At 56.2% G+C, this 24,175-nt stretch overlaps 3 protein-coding genes across 5 annotated transcripts; 1 reads left to right on the forward strand and 2 right to left on the reverse strand.

Moving 5' to 3' along the window:
• Positions 1-347: 347 nt before the first annotated feature.
• On the reverse strand, positions 348-9,188 carry ZNF668 (zinc finger protein 668). Of its 3 annotated transcripts, XM_012660265.1 has the most exons (4): positions 3,260-3,564; positions 3,035-3,147; positions 2,227-2,895; positions 352-1,789 (listed from the first exon to the last, which is right to left on the reverse strand). In XM_012660265.1, exons 1-4 carry the CDS (start codon positions 3,260-3,262, stop codon positions 577-579), a joined length of 1,998 nt encoding a protein of 665 aa, XP_012515719.1. In that variant the 5' UTR covers positions 3,263-3,564; the 3' UTR covers positions 352-576. The 3 variants fall into 3 exon arrangements, with proteins under 3 accessions (XP_012515721.1, XP_012515719.1, XP_012515720.1); XM_012660267.1 differs by lacking the exon at positions 3,035-3,147 and having other exon boundaries at positions 348-1,789; positions 3,260-3,565; XM_012660266.1 differs by lacking the exons at positions 3,035-3,147; positions 3,260-3,564 and adding an exon at positions 8,529-9,188.
• A 1,713-nt stretch (positions 9,189-10,901) lies between these two features.
• Positions 10,902-17,848, forward strand: ZNF646 (zinc finger protein 646). Its single transcript, XM_012660268.1, has 2 exons — positions 10,902-16,236; positions 17,522-17,848. Exons 1-2 carry the CDS (start codon positions 10,902-10,904, stop codon positions 17,641-17,643), a joined length of 5,457 nt encoding a protein of 1,818 aa, XP_012515722.1. The 3' UTR covers positions 17,644-17,848.
• Positions 17,849-18,002: 154 nt separating this feature from the next.
• Positions 18,003-23,772, reverse strand: PRSS53 (protease, serine, 53). The gene is made up of 11 exons (XM_012660269.1): positions 23,701-23,772; positions 22,678-22,698; positions 22,412-22,574; positions 21,545-21,810; positions 21,272-21,426; positions 20,892-21,111; positions 19,997-20,147; positions 19,667-19,911; positions 19,438-19,583; positions 18,677-18,893; positions 18,003-18,399 (listed from the first exon to the last, which is right to left on the reverse strand). Exons 1-11 carry the CDS (start codon positions 23,756-23,758, stop codon positions 18,380-18,382), a joined length of 1,662 nt encoding a protein of 553 aa, XP_012515723.1. The 5' UTR covers positions 23,759-23,772; the 3' UTR covers positions 18,003-18,379.
• Between the last annotated feature and the right edge of the window lie 403 nt (positions 23,773-24,175).

Raw genomic sequence — 24,175 nt, forward strand, 5'->3', positions numbered from 1 at the left:
CTCCTGGGCTCAAGCGATCCTACTGCCTCAGCCTCCCGAGTAGCTGGGACTACAGGCATGTGCCACCATGCCCGGCTAATTTTTCATATATATATTTTTAGTTGTCCAACTAATTTCTTTCTATTTTTTTAGTAGAGACGGGGTCTCCCTCTTGCTCAGGTTGGTCTCGAACTCCTGAGCTCAAATGATCCGCCTGCCTCAGCCTCCCAGAGTGCTAGGATTACAGGCGTGAGCCATCGTGCCTGGCCCCTTCCAGTTTCTAATCTGCCCATCCAGGGGTCTCCACTGAACCCTATCTGATGCCCACCCCTCAACCCTGTTACCCCCAACCAGAACACAGAGACAAGCTAGTGCCAAAGTGAAAGCTTTAATGAGTGTTGCTCAGAGAGAATCAAGTCTCTCACAGCTGCTGCCAGATTCCACCGTCCCCAGCTATCTTAGCTGAGCAACAGGTAAGCTAGTTGCCCAGGGGCAAGGATCTGGAGTCTCAAGAGTGAGCTGGGGCAAAAGGAGGCTCAGGAGGTACCCCATGGGTGCTGGGCTCCTGGAAGTGTGGTGGACTGGGGGGCATGGGCTTCAGGCCGGCCCCTCTTCAGGCATTCCTAGCAAAGCCACAAGGGGCTCCAGGGGTGTGGGGGTTCCGATGGGCACAGGGTGGGTGCGTTCATGCTTGCGCAAGTCGCTGGCACTCAAGAAAGCCTTGGGACAGTGGGAGCAGGTGTAGGGGCGCACAGAGCTGTGGGTACGGCTGTGCTTGCGCAGCCCAGCCCGGTCTGAGAAGCTCTTTCCGCACTGGGTGCAGGGAAAGGGCCGGAGCTCCGGGTGTGACCGCTCATGCCGCCGCAGCAGTGTCAGTGTGGAGAAGGTCTCCTTGCACTCGCGGCACACAAACTGTGGGGGCTTCTCGTCAACCTCCTCACCCCCCACCTCGCCTGTCCCTCCCAGGGCACCAGCAGCCTCCCCAATACCAGCCTCCTGGCACTCCACGTGCTCCACTGTCATGCCCACTACTTGCCACTGTGTAGCCATTACACCCCCAGACTCCGGGGGCAGCCCTAGCAGTCCTGCAGGAGGTTCCCCTAGCCCAGCCCCTGCTGCTGAGGTGGCTGAGCCCTCACCCGCCACACCCACAGGCAGCGCCAACCCCACTACCAGCTCCTGTTGTGGGGGAGCCCCTGCGGCCTCGCTGCTTCGATGGGTCCGCTCGTGCTTCCTCAGGCTTGATGACACCACGAAGGATTTTCCACAGGCGTTGCAATGGAAGGGGCGCTCACCCGAGTGCACCCGGCTGTGCTTCGTGAGACTAGCACGCTCGGCGAAGGCCCGCCCGCACTCCTCACAGCGGAAGGGTCGCTGGCCTGAGTGCACCAGAGCGTGCCGCTTGAGGTCCCAGGACGCCACAAACGTCTTGTCACACTGCAGGCACTTGAACGGTCGGTCGCCCGTGTGCACCCGCCGGTGCATGGCCAGGTCTGCCGGCTGCCGGAAGTCCTTGCCGCACTTCTCGCAGCGGTAGGGCTTCACGCCCTCGTGAGCCCGCTGATGGCGCCGGAAGCTCGACGGGTCGGAGAACATGCGGCCACACCGCGGGCACAGGAAGGGCTTCTCGCCAGAGTGAGTGCGCTCGTGGCTCTGGTAGGAGCTGAGCTGCGTGAAGCCCTTGCCACAGGCCGGGCAACGATAGGGTTTCTGCGCCGCGTGGATACGCTGGTGGCACGTGAGTGAGGACGAGCGGGAGAAGCTCTTCCCACACTCGGAGCAGAGGAAGGGCCGCTCACCTGTGTGGGACCTGTGGGAGCGTGTTGAACCGGGCATGAAGGTGACAGACCCATAACCTGCCCCTCGTTGCCTGCCTGGGATGTAATTTAGGGGCCCCCTGAACATCCCTGGGGCCTAGGCCCAATCCCTTAACAGCCACAGGGCTGCACCACAGAGTAAGAAACCTTCAGGCTGGGAACATCTCCTGGGCTTCACCAAGGACCCGCTATTCAACCTCAAAGCCAGGAACCTAGGCCAATCTAACCCCACCCGGTCCTCAGAGCTCCACCCCAAGCCGGCCTGCCCCGCCCCCATCCAACCAGGGGCCCCAACTGCAACTGCACGCCCAGCCCTCCGCCCCATCAGCCCCACCACCTTCCCATGGGCTCATGCCACTCTGAGACTCAACCCCATGCCCCGTTGGTCACAGCAGTCGCCGTTGCCCCCGCCCCAGGAAGGTGCCCTCACCGCTCGTGGTTGCGCAGGTCCTTGAGCTCAGCGTAGGCCTTGCCGCAGCGCTCGCAGCTGTAAGGCCGCAGGCCTGCATGTGTGCGCCGGTGCTTGCGGAACACCGAGGGGTCAGCGAAGCTCTTGCCGCAGTCGGCGCAGGCGTAGGGCCGCTCGCCTGTGTGACCACGCTGGTGGATCTTGAGCTTAGAGAGCGCGCCATAGGCCTTGGGGCAGTGTGAGCAGCGAAAGGGCAGCTCACCAGCGTGTGAGGCCAAGTGCACGCGCAGGCACACCGGTTGCATGAAATGGCGGCCACACTCGGGACATGGGAAGGGCTTTTCACCCGTGTGGCTACGCCCATGGCTGCGCAGCTCAGGTGCCGTCTTGTAGGCCTTGGGGCACAGCGGGCACGCATAGGGCCGAGGCTTAGCCGCTGAACCTGACACCTTCTCCCCACTGGCTTCCTCTGCCTTGGGTTCTGTCTCCGGCTTTGGCTTCACCTCAGCCACCTCCTCTGTGCAGTCTGCAGGCCCGTGTGTGGCAGCATGGCGCGCTGCCCTGGGCGCATTTGGAAATGTCTTGGTACACGACAGGCACTTATAGCGGCGGCCGGAGCGCTTGTAGCCGGGGGCTGGGGACCGGGCCTCGGCAGCCTCCACCTCCATCGCCTTGGTGGGCGGGGCTTCTCTGCAAGAGAAGCAAAGTTAGACCAAAGCCATATCCCTTTGCAATTCTTCAAGGCCTCCCTCTCTCCTCACCAAAACTCTCTTAAGGCGTCAGAAGGTATGATATCTGCATTTTCTACTTAGCGCTGCTCAGCCTGAACCGCAGAACCCCCACATCCTTCCTGCCAAGCATTCCGGGCTGACACCTGCATTCATGTTTCCTCTCTGATCTGCTCATTGACAAAAAGAGTTGGACCAGGTGACCTCGGAGGCACTAAGAGAAGAGGCTAGGGTCACAAAGGGTCCACCTACACTTACCCCCTCAACCTCTGAACTTTTCCAAACTCTCTGGCATTCACAGAAGGCCCAGATTCCATCTGTCTCACCATCTTCCTTCTTCAGCTCAGTGTCCAAGGACTGTGCCAGGACGAAGGGTCTGCAGATGTAGAGGGTACCCAGATGTGGGCCAGGCCTGAAAAAGTCTCCAAGTGCCCAGGGAAGACAGACTTGGGACCAGAAGAGGGTGGAGCCAATGGGCTAAATGTAGCAGTTGGCACTGTCTGGAAGTGATAGGTCCCCAGCATGTATGTTTTGTTTTTCCTCTCTGGTTGGTTAGCTCTCAGAGACAGCAACTGTTCACACAGAATCCTGGCCTTACACAGCTGTAAGGCACTCCACCCCAGACAGGAATCCTGGTCCACCCTGTGTTCTGGAATCCCTGTTGGGCTCCTATTCCCATAACTCTGGTAATGGGGAGCTCACTCTCTGTCGAGGCAGCCTGAGCCACTGCTAGCAGCCAGAGCCTCTTTCTGAGTCATAATTGATGTATCTGCTCTAACGTGGCCTGGGATACCAGCTGTAGCTGAGGTCCCTACTTTCTGATCCAGAACCCAGACATCCTCTACCCATCTGTTTCTAGGGATCATGGCTGGGAGCAAATAGGATTAATGGCTGCATTAGTCTTAACACCAGCTCATCCTCCCTGGGGGATGAAGGGAAGAGGATTATGGCAGATCCACTTAAGGAGTGTGGGGCAGCTGCTGCTAGGGGAGTTGGGGGAGCCAGGTGTGCACAGAGGCTAGGAGGCCTAGGTTCTACTTCCAGCCCTGTGGATAACTTACTAGGAAACCTCAGTGAAATCAGCACATGTTCATAGGCCTGTTTCCTCATCTGCACACCTCAGGGGTTGGTGGCTTCTAAGTTATGACATTGGGGTTAAGGAGGAAGATGGAGCTGAGCTGAGCCAGGAGGGTGCTGGGGGAAATACAGATAGAGGCTCAAGGCCCCTTACTCCAGGAAAGCTGTAGAAGCAGCTTACCTGGTTAACCCAGGGAGGACACAAGAGCCCCTGGGATGAGTGGAAAGGACTATATCCTTACAGTCAGCACCCTTCTGCTGCCTCAGTCCTACACACTGTCCCCCTCACTCCCCCATGCAGACAGAGTCTTCTCTCTAAAGCTGCAGTCCCCAACCCCTGGCCGCAGACCAGTACCAGTCTTGTTAGGAACTGGGCCACATAGCAGGAGGTGAGTGATGGCAAGCCAGTGAAGCTTTGTCTGTATTTACAGCCGCTCCCCATCGCTGGCATCACTGCACAAGCTCTGCCTCCCGTCAGACGGGGGGATTAGATTCTCGTAGGAGTGGGAACCCTACCCTAAAATGCATGAATTGCACATGTAAGGGATCTAGGCTGTGTGCTCCTTATGAGAATCTGATGCCTGATGATCTGAGGTGGAGCTGAGGCGGTGATGATAGCGCTGGGGAGTGGCTGCAAATACAGATTCTCATTAGCAGAGCAGTTTGACTGCACAATAAATGTCATGCACTTGAATCATCCTGACACCATCCTCCTCCCCTCCCCCCAGCCCCTCTGCCCACCTGCATCCGTGGAAAAATTTTCTTTCATGAAACTGGTCCCTGGTGCCAAAAAGGTTGGGGACTGCTGCTCTAAAGAACTATGTGATGTTTCCTCTCCCCTGCTCAAGAAATTTCCATGGCTTCTATCACACCATGCAAGTTCCCAGGTCGTTCCTGGTTGTTCCAAATCCTACCAATCCTTCGTTTAAGCCCTACTTCCCCCAGGAAGCTCTTTCTGCATCTCCCCTTTGGGTTTTGGCCCCAATGCCACACAATTCCATTCTACCCTCAGCTTGCTTATTTCACTTTTCCCTCTAAATCCTGGGGCTTGAAGGTGAGTTAAAGGGCTAGAGTTCTAACCTTCCCGATGAGTTGAATTCCTCCTACAGTTTCAAGGGCCTCCCTCCCTACCTCTGGATGAGGCATTCACCAGCTCCCTTTCATACCATCTCTGGAGAGTTTGCCTAATGAAGTTTCACCTTAATAAAAACGGTAGTTCACATTTAAAGAGCACTTGCCAAATCAAGTACCCTAAACTCTTTACATGTATTAACTCACTTACCTTCATGGCAACACCATGAGAAAAGCTCTGTTATTCCCTTTTCACAGATAAGGGGACTGAGGTCCAGAACAATGGTATAGCATTGTGGTCAAGTGCACAGCCTCTGAAGTCAAACTGCCTGGCTTTGAATCTTGCCTCCATCACTTCCCAGCTGATGTGACCATGTGCAATTTACTATATGTCTTAGAACCTCAGTTTTATCATCTAAAAAATGGAAGTAATAATAGTACTTACCTCACAGGGTTGGATGAGGATTAAATGAGACAAGAATAATTTAATTACTGCCCTTAATTATTAAGAGTCTTCTCAGAGCCAGATAATTTGCTGAGTGTGCTACCTTATTTAATTCTCTTGTATCTTCCTGAGATAGGGATTATGTCCCCATTTTACAGATGAATAAATTGAGGTTCCAAGAGCCAAGTGACTTGCCCCTGGTCACACAGTGACCCAGTCATGCAGCTGGGACTTAAATCTAGATGTTTAACTTGCCTTAAGTTGTTGGGCCCTTGTTCAGTGGTCTGAGGCCTCTCAGACTTGTCTGCTATCCCACAGCGACAAGAACCCTGAGCTCAGGTTGTATCTGTATCTTCTCTCATCCCTGCAGAACTGCCTTGAGACCACAGCCGGCACCCTTTGTGTCTCTGTTTCCCTCTCAGAGTGCTTGGCCCATCAGTTCTGAGCTCTGGCCTCTATACTGCCCCTTCCCAGCTCTGGGCCTCAGTCTTCCTACCTGTGAACCAGATGCCAGGTAGCTGGAGGGTTAAATCCCTCCTCCTAAGGCACTTCCCAAGGGAAAAGGTAAAGGAGTGCCAGGTTGGTCCCAGGAGATGCCCAGCTGTGTGAACAGGGGGCCAGGTAGGCTAGGCCTCTGTCAAAAACCCCACCATTAACTCCTCACTTCACCGTTTATGAGGCCTCTTCCACCCACCACTCCTTAAAGTGATGTTTCTGCAAGTCAGGTCTGTGAACCCCCTGCATCAGAATAATCATTCAGGGAGCTTTAGGTAGGACTCAGGAATCTGGACTTTAAACACACTCTCTGGATCATTCCAACCAACACTTAGGAACCAAACACACATCCGTAGGTCTTCACAAGCTCCTAGGAGAGAGGCATTTTTAATCTTTACTATACCTCTTTTTCAGTTGCTGAGATTAAGGCCCACAAGGGAAAAAACTTGTACAAGGACACACAGGACTCAAACCCAAGTCTTCAGGCTCCTGGGCTAAACCGTTTCTCTACCAGCCTTCATTGACTCATGGTTTATCAGCCAAATCATTAGACTTCCCACTGCTCCCAGGAGAAAGACCAGTATCTTTTCCATGACCAGCAAGGCCCTGAACCATTGAACTCCTGCCTACCTCACTTCCCACTCCTACCCTGTGGCTCACTAGTCTCCACCCGTACTGGCCCTCTTTCTTCTCCTCGAACAGCCAAATTCCTTCCCACTTCAGGACCTTTGCACTAGCGGTTCCCTCTGGCGGAACTATTCTCCTAGGATCTTTGTGTAGCTGTCTCTTGGATTTCATTGTGTCTCAGATCCCTGTCACCTCCTCAAAGAGGGTTTTCTTTTTTTTTTTTTTTTTTTGAGACAGAGTCTCACTTTGTTGCCCGGGCTAGAGTGAGTGCCGTGGCGTCAGCCTAGCTCACAGCAACCTCAGACTCCTGGGCTCAAGCAATCCTACTGCCTCAGCCTCCCAAGGAGCTGGGACTACAGGCATGCGCCACCATGCTTGGCTAATTTTTTCTATATATTTTTAGCTGTCCAATTAATTTCTTTCTATTTTTGGTAGAGACGGGGTCTCGCTCTTGCTCAGGCTGGTCTTGAACTCCTGAGCTCAAACAATCCACCCGCCTCGGCCTCCCAGAGTGCTAGGATTACAGGCGTGAGCCACCACGCCTGGCCAATAACTATTGATTAACTGAAATTTTCTGCCTTTCCAAGTTCACAAGGTCCAGCTGTTACTCCAATGTCCCATAGTGGGCTCGCTCCTGTGGTGATGGAACTCTGTCTTTGCTTCACTACTGGTTTAAGAGGGGGATAAAATTCTGCTGTCTCACCAGGGATGCAGAGATTCAATTCCCAAAAGGCTTAGGCTAGGACCCTGGGGCAGGGACAAGGTGAAAAAGGAGTCATCTCAGTCTCCCCATCTTTAAACAAGTAGTCACCACACAAGCCTCATAGGCCATGAGAGATCTGGTGGTTGACAGAACCGTGCAGAGGTGAGTGCTAATTACCTCCTAGGCTTCCAACCTGGTCAGTTCACAACCTGATCCCAACCTACTTTCCAGACTCAGCTAGAGCAGCAGTGTCTCCCTCCCAACAGCGATCTAGGCTCCAGCTACTTCCCACCCCCATATGCAATTCAATTCCCTCTTCCTTAGGAGCCCTTGATTGCTTTATCCCATGGGAAAACTCTTTTACATCCCTCAAATACCCTCTTTCCCCAGTGCCCTCAGGAGTACTTAATGAGCAGCAGAGATAAGGGCCCTAAGGCGCTGGGGGGCCTCGGTTTCCTCATCAGTAAAATGGGGCCCCTGAAGCCTGTGGGAGTTTGAAGGGCGTTAGGGCCTACTTGAGGCAATGATGAGGGGCCGGCTGCACAAATCCTGCGCTCCTCGCTCCCTGCAACTGCTCCTCTATCTCTGCAACCGTCTATATGTCGGCACCCCCGTTAGGCAGGCAGCCCCTACAGGGCAGGACGCTGGGCTAACTAGTCTGGTTATAAGCCCTCGGAAAACGTAGCCTCGGAGAACCTGGCAAGAAGGAATGAAGGAAGAATGAGAGGATGAACAAATGAATGGACGGAGGGCCGAATGCGGGACAAAGACTTGTAAGATGGCGTTCTTTAGGACCGCGGGAGGGGTGGCCAGGGCATCGGCCGGGGAGGGGGGCCACAGGCGCCAGGGACCTTGCTAGGCAGGCCGCGCAGCTGGGACAAAAGCTCGCAACATGGCGGGCTCTAGGACCCCAGGGCCCGCACCGCGCAAGGTCGGCAGCCGCGCTGGCCAAGCCTAGGCGTCTGCAGCAGCCGGCCATCGGAGACAACCGGCGGGTTCTAGGACCTGCTGGGCCCGGAGCCCGCCCGGGGCCGCTCACCACCTGCCCCGCCCGCGCTGCTCGCGCCGGGCCAACCCAGTCTGCCCTAGGCGCCCACAGGGAAACTGAGGCTAGCTTGGCTCGTGTCCGCGCGGGGGCCATCCGGGGCCCCCGCGGCTTCCTGCAGGCGTTTCCTACCTGAGAGGACTTAGGCTGGCTCCGTGGTGTCAGCGGCAGCTTCTCCCTCGGACGGAGCCCGGGACACTGCTAGAGAAGGGCCGGCGCTAGGACCCAGCGGGGGGGAGGGGAGGCGGGGCTGGCGGGCGGGCGAGCGGAAGTGAAAGGAGCTTTCCCGGCTAGGGAGGAAGGAAAAATTTACGTGGGAACCTCCAGCCTATGGTGGCGGAGAGATAGCTTGCAAGAGGTCTCTGGGGTGCTAAGGCAAGGAGACGCCAGGCAGGTTGATGGTATACACCGGGCTATTCCTAGCCTGGGACAGGCCACCGGAAGTGTTTCCAAGAACTATAAGGTGGGAGGACAGCAAGTCCATGCTCAAGCTTCGTAGTACCTAAATCCGCTTATATTCCACACCATTTCATTTAATAGCGAGGAGTGGATTTAATGAAGCTTCCCCCATCTGTCTTGGGAAGAGTCAGGGAGTCCCCCGGAAAGTGTCAGCAAAGTACTGTGGCCAGGGCTGCAGAATACTTTCTTCCTTCTGCGCTTATTCAATGTGCACCGAAATGATTTTAGCAGCCCCTGCCGGAAGTGTGGCTAAGATAGTGCGTAAAAGCTCACCTCTGTGACCTACGTGGGCGGAGCCAGAGTCAGGCCGAGCTAGAACCCAGCGCCGGAAGTGTGTCTGTGTGGAGAGGCTGCTTGAAGGCGGGACAGGAAGTGTTCCCAAGGCGGAAGTTTCGCGGGGAAGCTTTTGCACCTAGGACACTTCCTGTTTCCTAGTAACAATAGGAAGTGTAGTGTCCGCGGAGCTGGGGGTAGACTCCTGGCTCGTGCCAGCTGCGCCCTCTCTCCTCTACCTCTTTTCTCCTCCCCCTTCTCCTTTCCGTCTTTTCCTCGCCTCCCGCCTCCCGGGAACCCTGGCTGAGTGTGCCTGTGTGGGAGCGCGAGAGCCCCCCACAGCCACCCCTTGGGGCGCGCGGCTGCAGTTAGGGTAAGCGTCCCAGTGCGCAGGCGCGCTCCCGTTCAGGGTCCCCAACGGACGCGCCCGCGGCGGGAACAGAAGGGGCAGCCGGTGAGAGGTAGGGTCCTCAGAGGAAATTGGCGGAGGAGATAAGTGAGGTCAGAGGACTTCACTGGTGGTTGATTATGGACGGGGACTCTGTGAGGTGAGAGTTCGGAGGGGCAGGTTCAGTGAGGGGATTTAGAGTCGGGGATAGCAATTGTGTTGGGGTCCCATGGGAATGAAGAGTCAAGAGTTGGATAAGGACAAGGTGATGGAGGTGGCACGAGGGGCTGCTATTGAGAGAGCAAGGGCTTTGGAATGAAGACTGCCTCCGTGGGTTTGCTATGTGTAAACTGCGATAACAGGCATTGCAGTGTATCGTGAGGATTAAGCGACACAAAGAATGTATTTTACTTAGCACAGTGCCTGGCACATGGTAATACTCAGCATGAGTTCCTGTCATCATCATCAGTATTAAGAGAGGGGCTAGAAGAAAAAATGAGAGAGGATGATGAGGGTAAGGTAAGAAGCCATGGGAGAGAAAAAGGTAGGCAATGAAGTGAAAGTCCAACTTGAAATGGGATGGGATTTCCAAGATGAAAGATAGTTTGGGTTTGGGGGAAGTAGGTAAAGGAAGTGGCCAAGAGAGTCTTTTGGAAAGGAGACCTTGCGATGCTGAAAAGACTAGGGGAGGCAGGGGAACAAGCTAGCCCTTTCCCTGAAAGGGACCTCTAACCTCTCCTCTCAGGTCCTCAGTTGTCAACTGGAGAAGTATCTGCTTTTAAAGTGCTTCTAGGCTACTCTATTTAGCTGAAGGGTGAAGGAGGAAGGATTGGACTTCTCTTGTTGAAAGGTCTAAAAAAGGTTCTGGTTTCCTTTTAAGATGTCACAGGAAATTTTGTTTGTTTCAGAATTATAGAGAGCACAGGGTTAGGGACAGTAATTATTTTTTGGATCTGGTCTGAGGAACATAATAATACATGATCTCTGATGAGAAGTAGGTTTTTTAGGACAAACTAGGATGGACATTAAAAATTTTTAAAAAATAAAAAGAAGTAGGTTTCATCCCTTAGTTTCCTTATCTGTACTTCTAGGGATGGCTTAAGCCTAAGTATGTCCCATTTTGGGGAGCTTATGCACAGGGCGGCCTTAAATGATGGTGCCTCCAGGTTAGATGTAGTAGAAAGCAGGTCCCTGGACATTGATGCTTGGGGAACCTCTCAGTGGCCTCAGATGAACTTGTTGCTCATAGAGCCAAGAGACAAGGTTAATTCAGGTCTTCTTTTTGACCTCTGCCCCCTCTTCCTAGGCCTTGGCCCCTTCACCGGAAGATGCTGCTGCCACCTGTCTACTCCTCCTGAACTTTCAGGTTTCTGCCACGTTGCCCCATGGAGGACACACCCCTCTCACTCAGCTGCTCCGACTGTCAGCGCCACTTTCCTAGCCTCCCGGAACTGTCAAGGCACCGAGAACTGCTCCATCCATCTTCCAACCAGGACAGTGAGGAGGCTGACAGCGTTCCTAGGCCCTACCGCTGTCAACAGTGTGGGCGGGGCTACCGTCACCCAGGGAGCCTAGTCAACCACCGCCGGACCCACGAGACTGGCCTTTTCCCCTGTACCACTTGTGGCAAGGACTTCACCAATCCCATGGCTCTCAAGAGCCACATGAGGACTCATGCTCCTGAGGGCCGCCGCAGGCGCAGACCCCCACGTCACAAAGAAGCCACTCCATGCCTCCAGGGTGAGACGGTGCCTACTGACTCCTGGGGCCAGAGGCTTGGCCCTGGGGAAGGCTGGGAAAACCAGACAAAACATACCGAAGAGACACCTGACTGTGAGTCTGGACCTGACCCCAAGGCAGATTCGAGTACTTGGGAAGATCTACCCACTGGACAAAGAGAAGGCTGGGAAAGTCAGCCAGATCCTGGGGAGGGTGCAGAGGGCTGGGGGCCTGCCACCAACTCTGCCAGGGTCCCACCTCTCCCCACCCCAGCCAGCAGCCTTCTTAGCAATTTGGAACAGTATTTGGCTGAATCAGTAGTGAACTTCACAGGGGGCCAAGAGCCCACTGAGTCCCCTCCTGCTGAGGAGGAGCGGCGGTACAAGTGCAGTCAGTGTGGCAAGACCTACAAGCATGCTGGGAGCCTCACCAACCATCGCCAGAGCCACACCCTGGGTGTCTACCCTTGTGCCATCTGCTTCAAGGAGTTCTCTAACCTCATGGCTCTGAAGAACCACTCACGACTCCATGCCCAGTATCGGCCTTACCACTGTCCCCACTGCCCTCGTGCTTTCCGGCTCCCCCGGGAATTGCTGGAACACCAGCAGTCCCATGAGGGTGAAAAGCAGGAGCCACTGTGGGAAGGGAAAGGGATTCCCACCACCAATGGGCACATAGAAGAGAGCAGCCCAGACCAGCACCATAGTACACAGTTGCTGAATGGCTCCGGGGAACTCAGCACTTCTGGGGAGCTCGAGGACAGTGGCCTGGAAGAATACAGGCCTTTCCGCTGTGGGGACTGTGGGCGTACTTACCGCCATGCGGGGAGTCTCATCAACCATCGAAAGAGCCACCAGACAGGTGTCTATCCCTGTTTAATCTGTTCTAAGCAGCTGTTCAACGCAGCTGCCCTCAAAAACCATGTGCGGGCTCACCACAGACCCCGGCAAGGAGTTGGGGACGATGGTCAGCCATCAGTGTCGCCAGCTTCCCTGCTGTTGGCTGACACTGCCCACAAAGAGAAAGAGGTCCCCACCACCATGCTGGACCATCGGCCCTATAAGTGCAATGAGTGTGGTCGGGCTTACCGCCACCGAGGGAGCCTGGTGAACCATCGCCACAGCCATCGGACAGGAGAGTACCAGTGCTCACTCTGTCCCCGCAAGTACCCCAACCTTATGGCTCTGCGCAACCATGTGCGGGTACATTGCAAGGCTGCTCGCCGAAGTGCAGACCCAGGAACTGAGGGTCCTCCCAGCCACCTCAGGGTGGAACTCCCATCTGACCCAGTGGGAGCAGAGGCAGCCCCCCACACAGATCAGGAGCATGTGTGCAAACGTGAAAAAGAGACCACTGATATCCCCCCAGTAGCAGATAGGAGAACACCACAGATATGTAGCATCTGTGGGATGTTATTTGAAGACGCCGAGAGCCTTGAACATCATGGCCTGACCCACAGGGAAGGGGAAAATAGCAAGACAGATACCAAGGTGTCACCTTCTCGGGCATTTGCCTGCCGAGACTGTGGAAAGAGCTATCGCCACTCTGGTAGCCTTATCAACCACAGGCAGACCCACCAGACAGGGGACTTCAGTTGTGGGGCCTGTGCCAAGCACTTCCACACCATGGCTGCCATGAAGAACCATTTGCGACGCCATAGTTGGCGGCGGAGCAAGCGGCATTGGAAGCGGGCCGGAAGTGCTGGTGCTGGGGGAGAAGGCAAACTCCTGTCAGGGAAGAACTGGGCCCAGGAGTTGGAAGACAATGAGAGTCTGGACTCTCCCCACAACCCTTCAGGGGAAAGACCTTGTGGGGCCAAAGGGGAAAGTGGTAGGGACTGTTTGCAGGCTGAATCTAAAGGGGACAAGTGTGGGCTTGAGAGTGATGAGTCCTGTTTCCAGGGTGATAAGAACAGAGGCACTGAGGAAGGACTGGAAAGAAAAGAGGCCTGTTTCCTTGACAACTTGGATATTCCAGGTGATGAAGGAAGCAACGAGAATCGCTTCTGCGATGGCCTCACTGGGGTGGACAAAGACCAGAAACCACTCACTGGCCAGCCCCATCCCTCTTCCCACTCCACTGAAGCTGTTGCTGGCTGGCAGGCTGAGGATGCTCACACATGTTCTGACTGTGGGCATTCTTTCCCCCATGCCACTGGCCTGCTGAGCCACAGGCCCTGCCACCCACCAGGCATCTATCAGTGCTCCCTCTGCCCAAAGGAGTTTGACTCTCTGCCTGCCCTACGCAGCCACTTCCAGAACCATGGGCCTGGGGAGGCAGCCTCGGCACAGCCTTTCCTCTGCTGCCTCTGCGGCATGATCTTCCCTGGGCGGGCAGGCTATAGGCTTCACCGGCGTCAGGCTCACAACTCCTCTGGCATGACTGAGGGCTCAGAGGAGGAGGGGGAAGAGGAAGGAGCAGTAGAGGCAACCTCTACCGAGAGCCCACCCCTGCAGCTCTCAGAAGCAGAGCTGCTGAATCAGCTGCAGCGGGAGGTGGAGGCGCTGGATGGAGCAGGTTATGGGCATATCTGTGGCTGCTGTGGTCAGACCTACGATGACCTAGGGAGCCTGGAGCGTCACCACCAGAGTCAAAGTTCTGGGACTAGCACAGACAAGGCTCCCAGCCCCTTGGAAGCATCAGGCGATGCCACAGAGATGGTTGCAGATGGTGTCTTGGAGGGCACAGTGACCTCTGTCTCTGGAGAGGATGGAGACACAAAGTCTGAAGAGGGAGTAGGTGCCACAGTGGTCGACAGCCTCTGTGAACAGGGTGGTGAAAGTTTGCTGGAGGCTCAGCCCCGCCCCTTCCGCTGCAACCAGTGTGGCAAGACTTACCGCCATGGGGGCAGCCTGGTGAACCACCGTAAGATCCACCAGACTGGAGAATTCATCTGCCCCGTCTGCTCCCGCTGCTACCCCAACCTGGCTGCCTACCGTAATCATCTACGGAACCACCCTCGCTGCAAAGGCTCAGAGCCCCAGCTGGGGCCCATCGCAGAGGCAGGAGGCATCAGCGAGCCCCAGAACATGGCAGAGGAGGGGCCAGGGCTGGCGGAAGTAGACAAGCTGCAGGAAGAACTTAAAGTGGAGCCCCTGGAGGAGGTGGCAAGAGTAAAAGAAGAGGCATGGGAGGAGACCACCGTGAAGGGGGAGGAGACAGAAGCGAGGCTGGAAACAGCAGAGAAGGGCTGCCAGACTGAGGCCAGCTGTGAGCGACCCTTCAGCTGCGAGGTGTGTGGCCGGTCCTACAAGCATGCCGGCAGCCTCATCAACCACCGGCAGAGCCACCAGATTGGCCACTTTGGCTGCCAGGCCTGCTCCAAGGGCTTCTCAAACCTCATGTCCCTCAAAAACCACCGGCGCATTCACGCAGATCCCCGCCGTTTCCGCTGCAATGAGTGTGGGAAGGCCTTCCGTCTTCGGAAACAGCTGGCCAGCCACCAGCGGGTGCACGTTGAGCGGCGTGGGGGTACCCGAAAGCTGACTCGGGAAGATCGGCCTTTCCGGTGTGGGCAGTGTGGACGGACCTACCGCCACGCCGGCAGCCTCCTGAACCACCGGCGCAGCCATGAGACAGGCCAGTACAGCTGCCCCACCTGCCCGAAGACCTACTCCAACCGCATGGCACTGAAAGACCATCAAAGGCTACACTCAGAGAGTCGGCGGCGGCGGGCTGGACGGTGCCGGCGGTCAGCTGTGCGCTGTGCCCTCTGTGGCCACAGCTTCCCTAGCCGGGGATCTTTGGAGCGGCACCTGCGAGAGCATGAGGAGAAGACAGAACGGGAGCTGGCCAGTGGTCTGGGAGGTGCAAATGGCACAGAGAGCAATGAGGGGAACCTGGCCAATGACCAGGTTCTAGGGGGCCGATCAGGTGGAGTTGAGTCAGTACCCCAGCTGGAGGACAGAGCTGTGAGGCCAGGGGAGCACAGTCAGAGCCCTGTCAGGGCAGTAGATTCAGAAGCCACAGAGCCACTGTCCTGGGGAATGAGGAAGGCAGATGGGTGGCAAAGAGACAGGGGACTGGTGAATCATGAAGGAGGTTGGGTTTCTCAGGGTCAGGTACTGACCAAGCCAGGTGAGTCAGAGGATAGTGTCCCCAGGAGTCCTTGCCACCTTGGTGACAGCCAGTCCAATGGACCTAGTCTGAGTCACGTGGATAGCTGGGAAAATGAAGACAACAGCTCTCAGCTTCAGCCAGAGAGCCACCCCTCTTCCTGCAGCCAGTGTGGCAATACCTGTTGCCAGTCGGCTAGCCCCTTGAACCACCAAAATACCCACAAGACAGACCGACACTATTGCCTTCTCTGCTCCAAGGAGTTCTTGAATCCTGTGGCCACTAAGAGCCGCAGCCAAAACCACATAGATGCCCAGACCTTTGCCTGCCCTGACTGTGGCAAAGCCTTTCAGTCCCACCATGAACTGGCCAGCCACCTGCAGACTCATGCTGGGGGCCATAGTCAGGTGCCAGCGCAGACAGAGGAGGCCAGAGGTCCCAAAGCTGGGACTGTGGCGGACAAGGTGAGTCTCACTGGTCAAGGGAAAGCCCAAGAGGCCCCATCAGAAGCCCCCAGACCCTCAGGAGAGAATGCTGAGAGAGCTAGTGAAGGGCAAGGAGCAAAGTCCACAGTGGCTGAAGACAAGGAGCGGCCTTTCCGCTGCGCCCAGTGCGGGCGTTCCTACCGCCATGCTGGCAGCCTGCTGAACCACCAGAAGGCCCACACCACAGGACTGTATCCCTGCTCCCTGTGCCCCAAACTTCTACCCAACCTGCTTTCTCTTAAGAACCATGGCAGGACCCATACAGACCCCAAGCGCCACCGCTGCAGTATCTGCGGCAAGGCCTTCCGGACAGCCGCCCGGCTGGAAGGCCATGGGCGGGTCCATGCACCCCGGGAGGGGCCTTTCACCTGCCCCCATTGTCCCCGCCACTTCCGCCGCCGAATCAGCTTCCTGCAGCACCAGCAGCAGCACCAGGAAGAATGGACAGTGGCCAGCTCTGGTACGGGGGCATGAGCGGGCTCTGGCAAAGGATGGAAGGGTCCTAAAAGGAGGTGGGCACACAGTGGAGGATGAAATCAGGCCCCAAGGTGGGTGGGGGAACACGGAATGAGAGGAGAGAGTCATGAGGATCTCGAGGCGGCTGGGGGCTTGGATATGGAGTGACAAAACTAGTGTGAGGATGCCGCCTTTGCAGCAGCCAAGGTCTGCACCTCAGGTCAGATGGCATGGTGGGTTGGGGCAGTGCCGGGGTCCGGGGTGGTCAGCAGGAGGGGCAGCTGCTTGGGCTCCTCAGATTTGCTGTAGCCAAAGAGGAATGGTCTTTCTGTTTGGGGGGCAGGTAGCTGGGTACCATCTGGCTACCACATCTGGAAACCCTCCTGCTTCAGCCAGTAATGATTTCCAGAAAAAGATGGAGCCTTTGATTTGGTCTAGGTTCTCTTCTTTCCTAGAGGAGGCAGGGAGCCAGGGAATGAGGAATGGGGCATGGGCTTTATGGCTTCACTGCTGACTTGGCCACAGAAACTGGGTCACTGGTTGGCACCCAACTCCCTGTCCCTCCTCCTCTTTTCTTGAAAACTAGACCTCTGTTCCTTTCCTATCAGTATTGCCCACGTCTCTTCTCTTTATTCAATCCCTTTCTTCTCCTTCCTCTGCTGCATGTTTTTTTTTTTAAGGATCCCACTAAACCACCCTTTCCACCTTCACCCCCACTGTGCACCTTTACCTGGAGGACTGAGTCACAGATAATTGTTTCTTTGAAGCCCAGGCCCAGCTGTAGCAACAACAGTCATTAGCCCCTGTCTCACATCCTCTATCAGAGGGATCTCATGTAGAATGGCCTCCACCCTGCCCTGTTGCAGGATGAGGCTGTGGAGGAGTGGGGCAGCCTGTTCCCTCAGAAAGCCCTGGGCCTGCTCTGTCTCCACTTGCTGTAGAGAGAAGGACCCATTCCATCTAGCAGCCACCAGTGGTGGGTGTACCTGAGACGGTGGGCTCTTGACCAGCACTTGTCAGGGAAGGAGGGGATGGTGGGTGAGAGTCCCCTGAGAGCTGAAGGGATGGCTTTCAGGATAAAAGGTTTCTTGTGACCTCAAGGGAAATGAGTGAGGAGTCAGGTAGCCACAGCTGGGGAAATAATTGGGAGTCCTAGGGTTCCTGGGTTCTCATACAGGCCTCCGGGGCCATGCATGGGCAGGGGGGAGTGGCCCACAGGGCTGGTGGGGGGGTTACAAGCTGTGCGGGGTCTGCCCCCTCAGTCAGTGACCTCCTCTCTCTCTCCCCAGGAGCCCCAATGGCACCAGCGGCGGGCAAAGGGAACTTGTCCTTGCCCCATCCACCCACCCCCACGACCCCTCTCCTGGACCCTTCACCCCAGTGGCCTGCAGACCTCAGCTTCTCCCTCTGAACTTCAAGTCTCCAAAGATCAGAATATTAGGGAGGGGGTACAGTTAGGGGGGGGCTTGATCTCCATGTTTTGCTCAGGAGTAGTTTGGGCATCCCCATCTCTTCTTTCCTCTCCTTGTGTGAAGAGGACCCAACTCTGGCTTCTTTCCCACAAAGGGGGTGGGGCATTCCTTATGTCCCTGTCCTTGAAGGACCTTCTTCCCCCAGCCTTTGTCACCATGCTCTTCCTGGTGCCAGCCTCTGCCAAGATGCTGGGCCACCCTTACCAGCCAGATTCCAACACCAGGGAGAGGCAGATTCAGAGCGCCATGGGTGGGAATGTTGCCTGTGGAAGGGGAGACTTTTGCTACAATTTGTAACTTATTTTTTAAAGTCTATTTTGTAACAATTTATTTAAGTTTTAAAAAAAAGGAAATTGCTCCCCCCAAAAAAAGAAATTTTCAAAACATGTGCCTGGTGTGATTGTATCTGAGAGGAGGAAGGGTAGGGAAAGCTGGGGATGCCTGCATCGAACAGCAGGCTGGTGTGGGAGCGTCACAGGTGGCATCCCTGTCCTGCAGGGTGGGGAATGGGGGCATCTGGTCCTGGGCAGGTTTCTTCCCACAGCCACCTGGGCTTTGGGGCCTGCCCCTGTGCCTGGAGCCACACATGGGTCAGGGATGGGAAGGCACAGGGGCGGTGAGGCAGGAACTGCCTGGCTGTGTTCTCGTGTCCTGCGAACAGCCCAGAGTTGTCGGTCAGTAGCTGGCTGGTTGGCCTGTCAGGGAAAGAGGAAGAAGAAGTGGGGTTGGTTTCATCCTCAACTTTGCTCCCTCCCTCGAAGGAATAGGATATGTCTTGGCCCCCATGACAGATGGGAGAGTGCTGAGGCTCAAAGAAGTGAGAAGCCTGCTCCAAGTCACACAGTGAGAAAAACCAGGATTTGAACCCCACCCAGGGCAGCCAGAGGTGGGCCAGAACAGTGCTTTCCCTAGACTGAGAGAGAAGGGGTCTGGAGAGGAAAAGTTTGGCAGGGAGGCCCCAGGGCCACACACTCATGTTAGCCAGGCAGCTTCCAGTCTCGGCCTCGGGCTCTGGCTCCTGGGCGAAGTAGACCTGCCAGTCCAAACTGCCGATCCAGTCTTCATAGGCCGGGAGTGCTGCGAAGACCGCGGGCTTGGCAGGGCCTTGGCAGGCATCTCCAAAGCTGTGTAGCCCAGCCAGGAACCATGTGCCCCTCACCTCATGTACCAGTGGTGCCCCGGACAGGCCCTGTCAGGGTCAGGTGACACTGGGTGACTTCCACTTCTTCCTAGGCAGCTGTGGGGTGCAGCACAGGGGCTAAGAGCTGAAGCTCTGGCTGTTTGGGGGCTAGTTAGCAAAAGGCCTAGTTTCAAGTGAGAGGCAGAGCTGGAGGCCAATCCTGGCAGGTGTCTTTGTCTCTTTTTGTTTTTGTTTTTTTAGAGACGGGGTCTTGCTCTGTTGCCCAGGCTGGAGTACAGTGGCATGATTATAGCACACTGCAACTTTGAACTGATCCCCCTGCCTCATCCTACCGTGTAGCTAGGACTGTAGGTGTGTGTCTCCATGCCCAACTAATTAAAAGAAAATATTTCTAGAGATGGGATCTTGCTATATTGCCCAGGCTAGTCTCATACTCCTGAACTCGAGCGATTTTCCCACCTCAGCCCCACCCCCAAGTGACTGGGATTACAGGCATGAGCCACCGCACCTGGCTTAGAAGGTCTCTTCTTGAACTACAGGGTGAGGAGATGCCAGGGGTCTGTCGGGTAAGGTTTAGGGGACTGGAGCTCACCTCACATTGGGGCAGCTCACCCACTGCACTGGTACACACCATCCCTGGTAGAATGGGGCTACCGTCACCCCCAGGAGCTGTGTGTAGCCGGCTACAGGCCCTAGGCCCCAGCAGGGTCACGGGCACTGTCTGAGGGGAGCTGATTCCTGTAGGGCAAGGGAAAAGATCCGGCTGCCCTAGCAGCCTTTAGGCTGGATGGAGAGCTCCCAGTGGCCCTGGTCCTACATACCTGCTCCTTGGCGGGCCAGCCCTAGGACCCAGCCGCGTTCCCCATCAGGCAGGTGGTGGTCAGCGTAGGGCAGGCAGAGGGGCCGCAGATCAGGGCCCAGTTCCACGGGCTGGGCCAGTAGCAGGAGGGCCACATCATAGCCCCCCTCTGGGTGGGTATAGGCGCCATGTAGGATGAGTTGCTTCAGGCCCCACTCCTCTGGTCTGGTCCCCAGCCCTACACTCCACTCCTCCGGGGTCTGGCGTCTGTGTAGAGGCAGCATTGACAGCACTGGGTGACAAAGCTGCCACCAGGGGCAGGGGGCACAAAGGAGAGGGATACAGGGCTCACCCGATGAAGCAGTGGGCAGCAGTCAGCACCACTTCCTCTGACACCAGGGCTCCGCCACAGGCTAGCTTCCCCTGGTGCTTCAGCCTGGCATCCCAGGGCCATGGGGAAGGAGCTCCTGCTTGGGGTCCTTCTTTCCTCAAGGACCCACAGGCTGAAACAGATGCATTACATCATCTGACTTCTTGTTAAGTGTTCACTGTGTGCCAGGCCCTGTGCTAAGTAAACACTTCCTATTTTCTATTCTATCCTCCCAATATCCTTAATTTTTTTACCCTCATTACTGAAGGTAACGAAAGCTCCAGAGAGATTAAGTGACTTTCTAGCTCTGTAACCACAGGCAAGGAGCAGACCTGGGATTCAAAAGCCAGGGCCTGAGCTTTTAACCCAGATGGTCTCGCAGGACCCCATCCCAGCCTCATGGATGGTCCTACTCACAACTCCCTTGCCCCACCCGTCTGTACCCTCCAGGCTGGGACTGGCTCCAGTATTCCTGGCTCATTAATGCTTCTCTTACCATCAAGACATAACTTCCGTCCCAGAATTTACTTTGCATTGGATTTGCATGTCAGTCACTTAATGCCAGAATTCTGATTGGGAGCCCTGCCCTGTCCAGTCTCACTGGCTCCCTGCCTGGAAGCTTGTAGCTTCCCCCAAATCCTTCAGTCAGGTTTCAGAGATTCCTCTTACCTAAACTCGAAACCTGTGAAGTTCCAAAGCATCTGTGTCTCTCAGCCCTATTGGGACTGTTCCCATCTCAGGGGCTGAAAGGGGCCTTAATAGCGTCCTCGTTAGGCCTTGGCAGCTTGTGGACACCCTGTATCACTACTCTCAACTGATGTTTATTTCACTGTGGCTTCCACCTACATGTCCCACTCCCAGCACCCCCTGCTCATACCTACACAGCTGTCCTCATCACTTGTCTCCGGGGTCTCTGGGTTCTGGGCCAGGAAGGTTGCCCCCTGAGCTCGAGCCTGCAGCCAGGAGCTGTGAGCAGCCATGTCAGTCAGCAGCACAGGGGTGTCCTCCTGGGCACAGCTTGACGCAAAGCTGATGATCCCAGCCTGAACCCAGCGTCCATCAGGCTCTCGGCACAGCACAGGACCCCCGGAATCTCCCTGGAGCCGGGCAGCAGAGCCAAAGACAGACACCTGAATCCCAGCCTTGTGCAGATGACCCTCTGACTGCAGCCCTTCCACCCCTCGCCGTGGGTCGAGCCCCCAGCCCAAGGCTGGGCCCCTCCCCTTCTGCTCCCTTCCCCTTTCCTCCCCATCAGACCTGACAGGGCCCCTGCACCCCAGGCTGGGCACCCCCACACAGCATCCCAGGCCGGGCCGGGCTGGCCAGCGGCCGTTGGTGCAGGCGGTTGTAGAGACAGTTACATGTGGGGCGGCTGATTAGGCGCAGGCGCAGATTCCGCAGGGTCCCGGGAGCTGGTAAAAGAGAAGGGCGGGGGCCAGAGTCTGGGCTCTGGGAGGCAAGGGAGCTGATACTGTGTGACCTTGGGCAAGCAGAATGCCTCTCTGGGCTTCTGTCTGGGACAGCACTTACCGTCACTGGTATCCTGATCCCAACCAGTGGCCCAGCAAGAGGTTCCAAAGGGGAAGCGATGGGCAGGTTGGGGCAGGCAGAGGGGTGTGTGGGTTGTGGGGTGGGCAAGCCGCAGCAGGGCCAGGTCTGAGCCCTGGCTGTAGTGGTTATAGGCCCTGGGCAGCTGCAGGGCAGTCACTCCCACCTCCTCAGCCCCTGGGCCCAGCTCCTCACGCTGCACAGAACCCAGGACGACTGACCAGGAGTTCAGTTCTGTTGTTGCCGCCCTGGAAGGGGAAGGACCAGGCCCAGGCTGTTGAGTGCAAGGGGAGACAGTGACACCGTGGGAGATAACACAGGGGGAAGATGGGTCCTTCTCTCCTCTTGATCTCAGTTTTCTCATTTGTAAAGCTTCTACTGTGAAAGGTTTTTGTTAAGATTAACTTGATAGTATGATTCTCAATAAATGGTATTTTTTTTTTTTTTTTTTTTTTTTTGAGACAGAGTCTCACTCTGTTGCCTGGACTAGAGTGCCATGGCGTCAGCCTAGCTCACAGCCACCTCAAACTCCTGGGCTCAAGTGATCCTTCTGCCTCAGCCTCCCGAGTAGCTGGGACTACAGGCATGCGCCACCATGCCTGGCTAATTTTTTCTATATATTTTTAGCTGTCCAATTAATTTCTTTCTATTTTTGGTAGAGGCGGGGTCTCGCTCTTGCTCAGGCTGGTCTCGAACTCCTGAGCTCAAATGATCCACCCGCCTCGGCCTCCCAGAGAATAAATGGTACTTTATTGTTATTCTAGGGGCAGGGGCCAGTCTTGCGGGGCTTGGAGACAAATCATCCACCCCCAAAGCCAGAGACCCTGCCTGTCCCCAACCATGACTCACTTTTCAAAGCAGTGGGCAGCAGTGAGGACCCAGGTGTCTGCCACCAGGGAGCCGCTGCAGATGTGGACTCCCTGCCTCCTCACACTGGCCTGCCAGGGCCACTCGCCAGGTACTGTGTTGCCCTCCTGAGGGTCGGGGGGGCCAGGGCCGCGCTGCCCACAGGCTGTGGAGAGGGGGTCATGCTGACGGCACCCTCCTTTCCTGACCTCACCCCAGGCCCAACCCAGACCCAAATAAGGCCCAGGGCCCACGTCCCCGGAGCTTACCACGCTGAGCTGCTTGAAGACCTGGGAAGAGAGAGATATAGGTGAGACCTGGGGGAGGCTGACCTGCCTGGCCCAGGCTTGATGGACGGGGTGCATAGTGGGGTGGGCCCTGGGTCTTTGACCATGACTCTATGGCTACCTCACCAGCCCCTCCCAGAATGAAAATATTTATGTGAGGTCAAGAAACAGCTTTTATTGGAACCTATTCAGCATACACTCAGTAATTAGTGCTCCTCCCTCAGCTGTGCTCAGCACTCCTGGGCCTGAGGAGCAGGGCTTGGGGTTCAGCTTGGGCCCAGGCCAATCCTCCTCCAGGCTTCAGAATCCCCAACTCCTGCCCCCGCCACTGAGTCAGGGGGACAGCCTGTGTGTGTGCAGAGCATTAGCTTAATTTAGCTTAATTGTCCCCTAAGCCATGGAGGCCTAAAAGGAAGGATTAGAGGCCTGCGTCATGTCTAAGTCGGGGAGGGCGCCAAGAAATTGAGACCTCACCCGTGTTCTAACGATTCAAATTCCCGCACCTTCCCAGAAACCACCAGAGGTTCTCCCAAAGGGTCCCTGCCCTGCCTCGTCCCTTTCACAGGGCACACACAAATACACCCATGAAACATCTGGGCCAGGAGAGCTGAGAGACAGGACGGAGGTAAAGAAAGGGAGACTGAGGCCAGGGGGCTCAGAATTTGCCTGAGGTTGTTCTGTAAGTAGCGTCAGACAGGGCACAGGGTACAGGGCACAGGTCAGGAAAGGAGTCTGCCGGCAGCCTCACACACAGACAGGCAGCTGTGGATAGTCCCTGCGCACACAAACAGTAACCCAGCCCGAGAAAATCCCACCTGTTTCGACACAGGTGGCCACATATACCTCTCCACAGGCAGAGCCAAATGCAGTTACGTTGCCACAGACAGACTGGTGCCCCGCAGGCAGGCTCCCCGCTGTGTACCAAGCTGCGGGGGCTGCTGGGGCAGAGGGTGGCCCCTGCACCCTCATTGTAGCACTCTTGCCTCCCTCACACAGATGGCTTACCCTCTATGAGGACCACCACTCCCAGGATGAGCAGTCCTGGTCCCCAGCTCTGTTTCATGCTGCTGCACTCAACCGCCTGTGCTCTGGTTCTGAGAGGCCACCTGGGTCTCCCGGCTCCACCTCTGCTCCGCCCCCAGTTGGCCAGGAGTCAGATGTCATTGCTTTCCTGGCCTGGCAGGGAGCCAGCAGCTCCTACCTCTGGGGCTGTGGCTGTGCGACCCTGAAGCGGTCTCTACCTGTCTCTGGGCTTCAGCCATGGAACCAGAGTTCCCCTACTTACTAGTTGAGTGATCTTGGAGAGTTAACCTATCTGTGCCTTGCCCAAAAAATTCAGAGTTGCTGCAAATGTAAAAATGCTTAGACTAGGCCGGGCGCGGTGGCTCACGCCTGTAATCCTAGCACTCTGGGAGGCCGAGGCGGGCGGATCGTTCTGAGCTCAGGAGTTCGAAACCAGCCAGAGCAAGAGCGAGACCCC

This window comes from Propithecus coquereli, unplaced genomic scaffold (assembly GCF_000956105.1).
Source record: "Propithecus coquereli isolate 6110/MARCELLA unplaced genomic scaffold, Pcoq_1.0 Scaffold66, whole genome shotgun sequence".
In the NCBI taxonomy this organism is placed as follows: domain Eukaryota; kingdom Metazoa; phylum Chordata; class Mammalia; order Primates; family Indriidae; genus Propithecus; species Propithecus coquereli.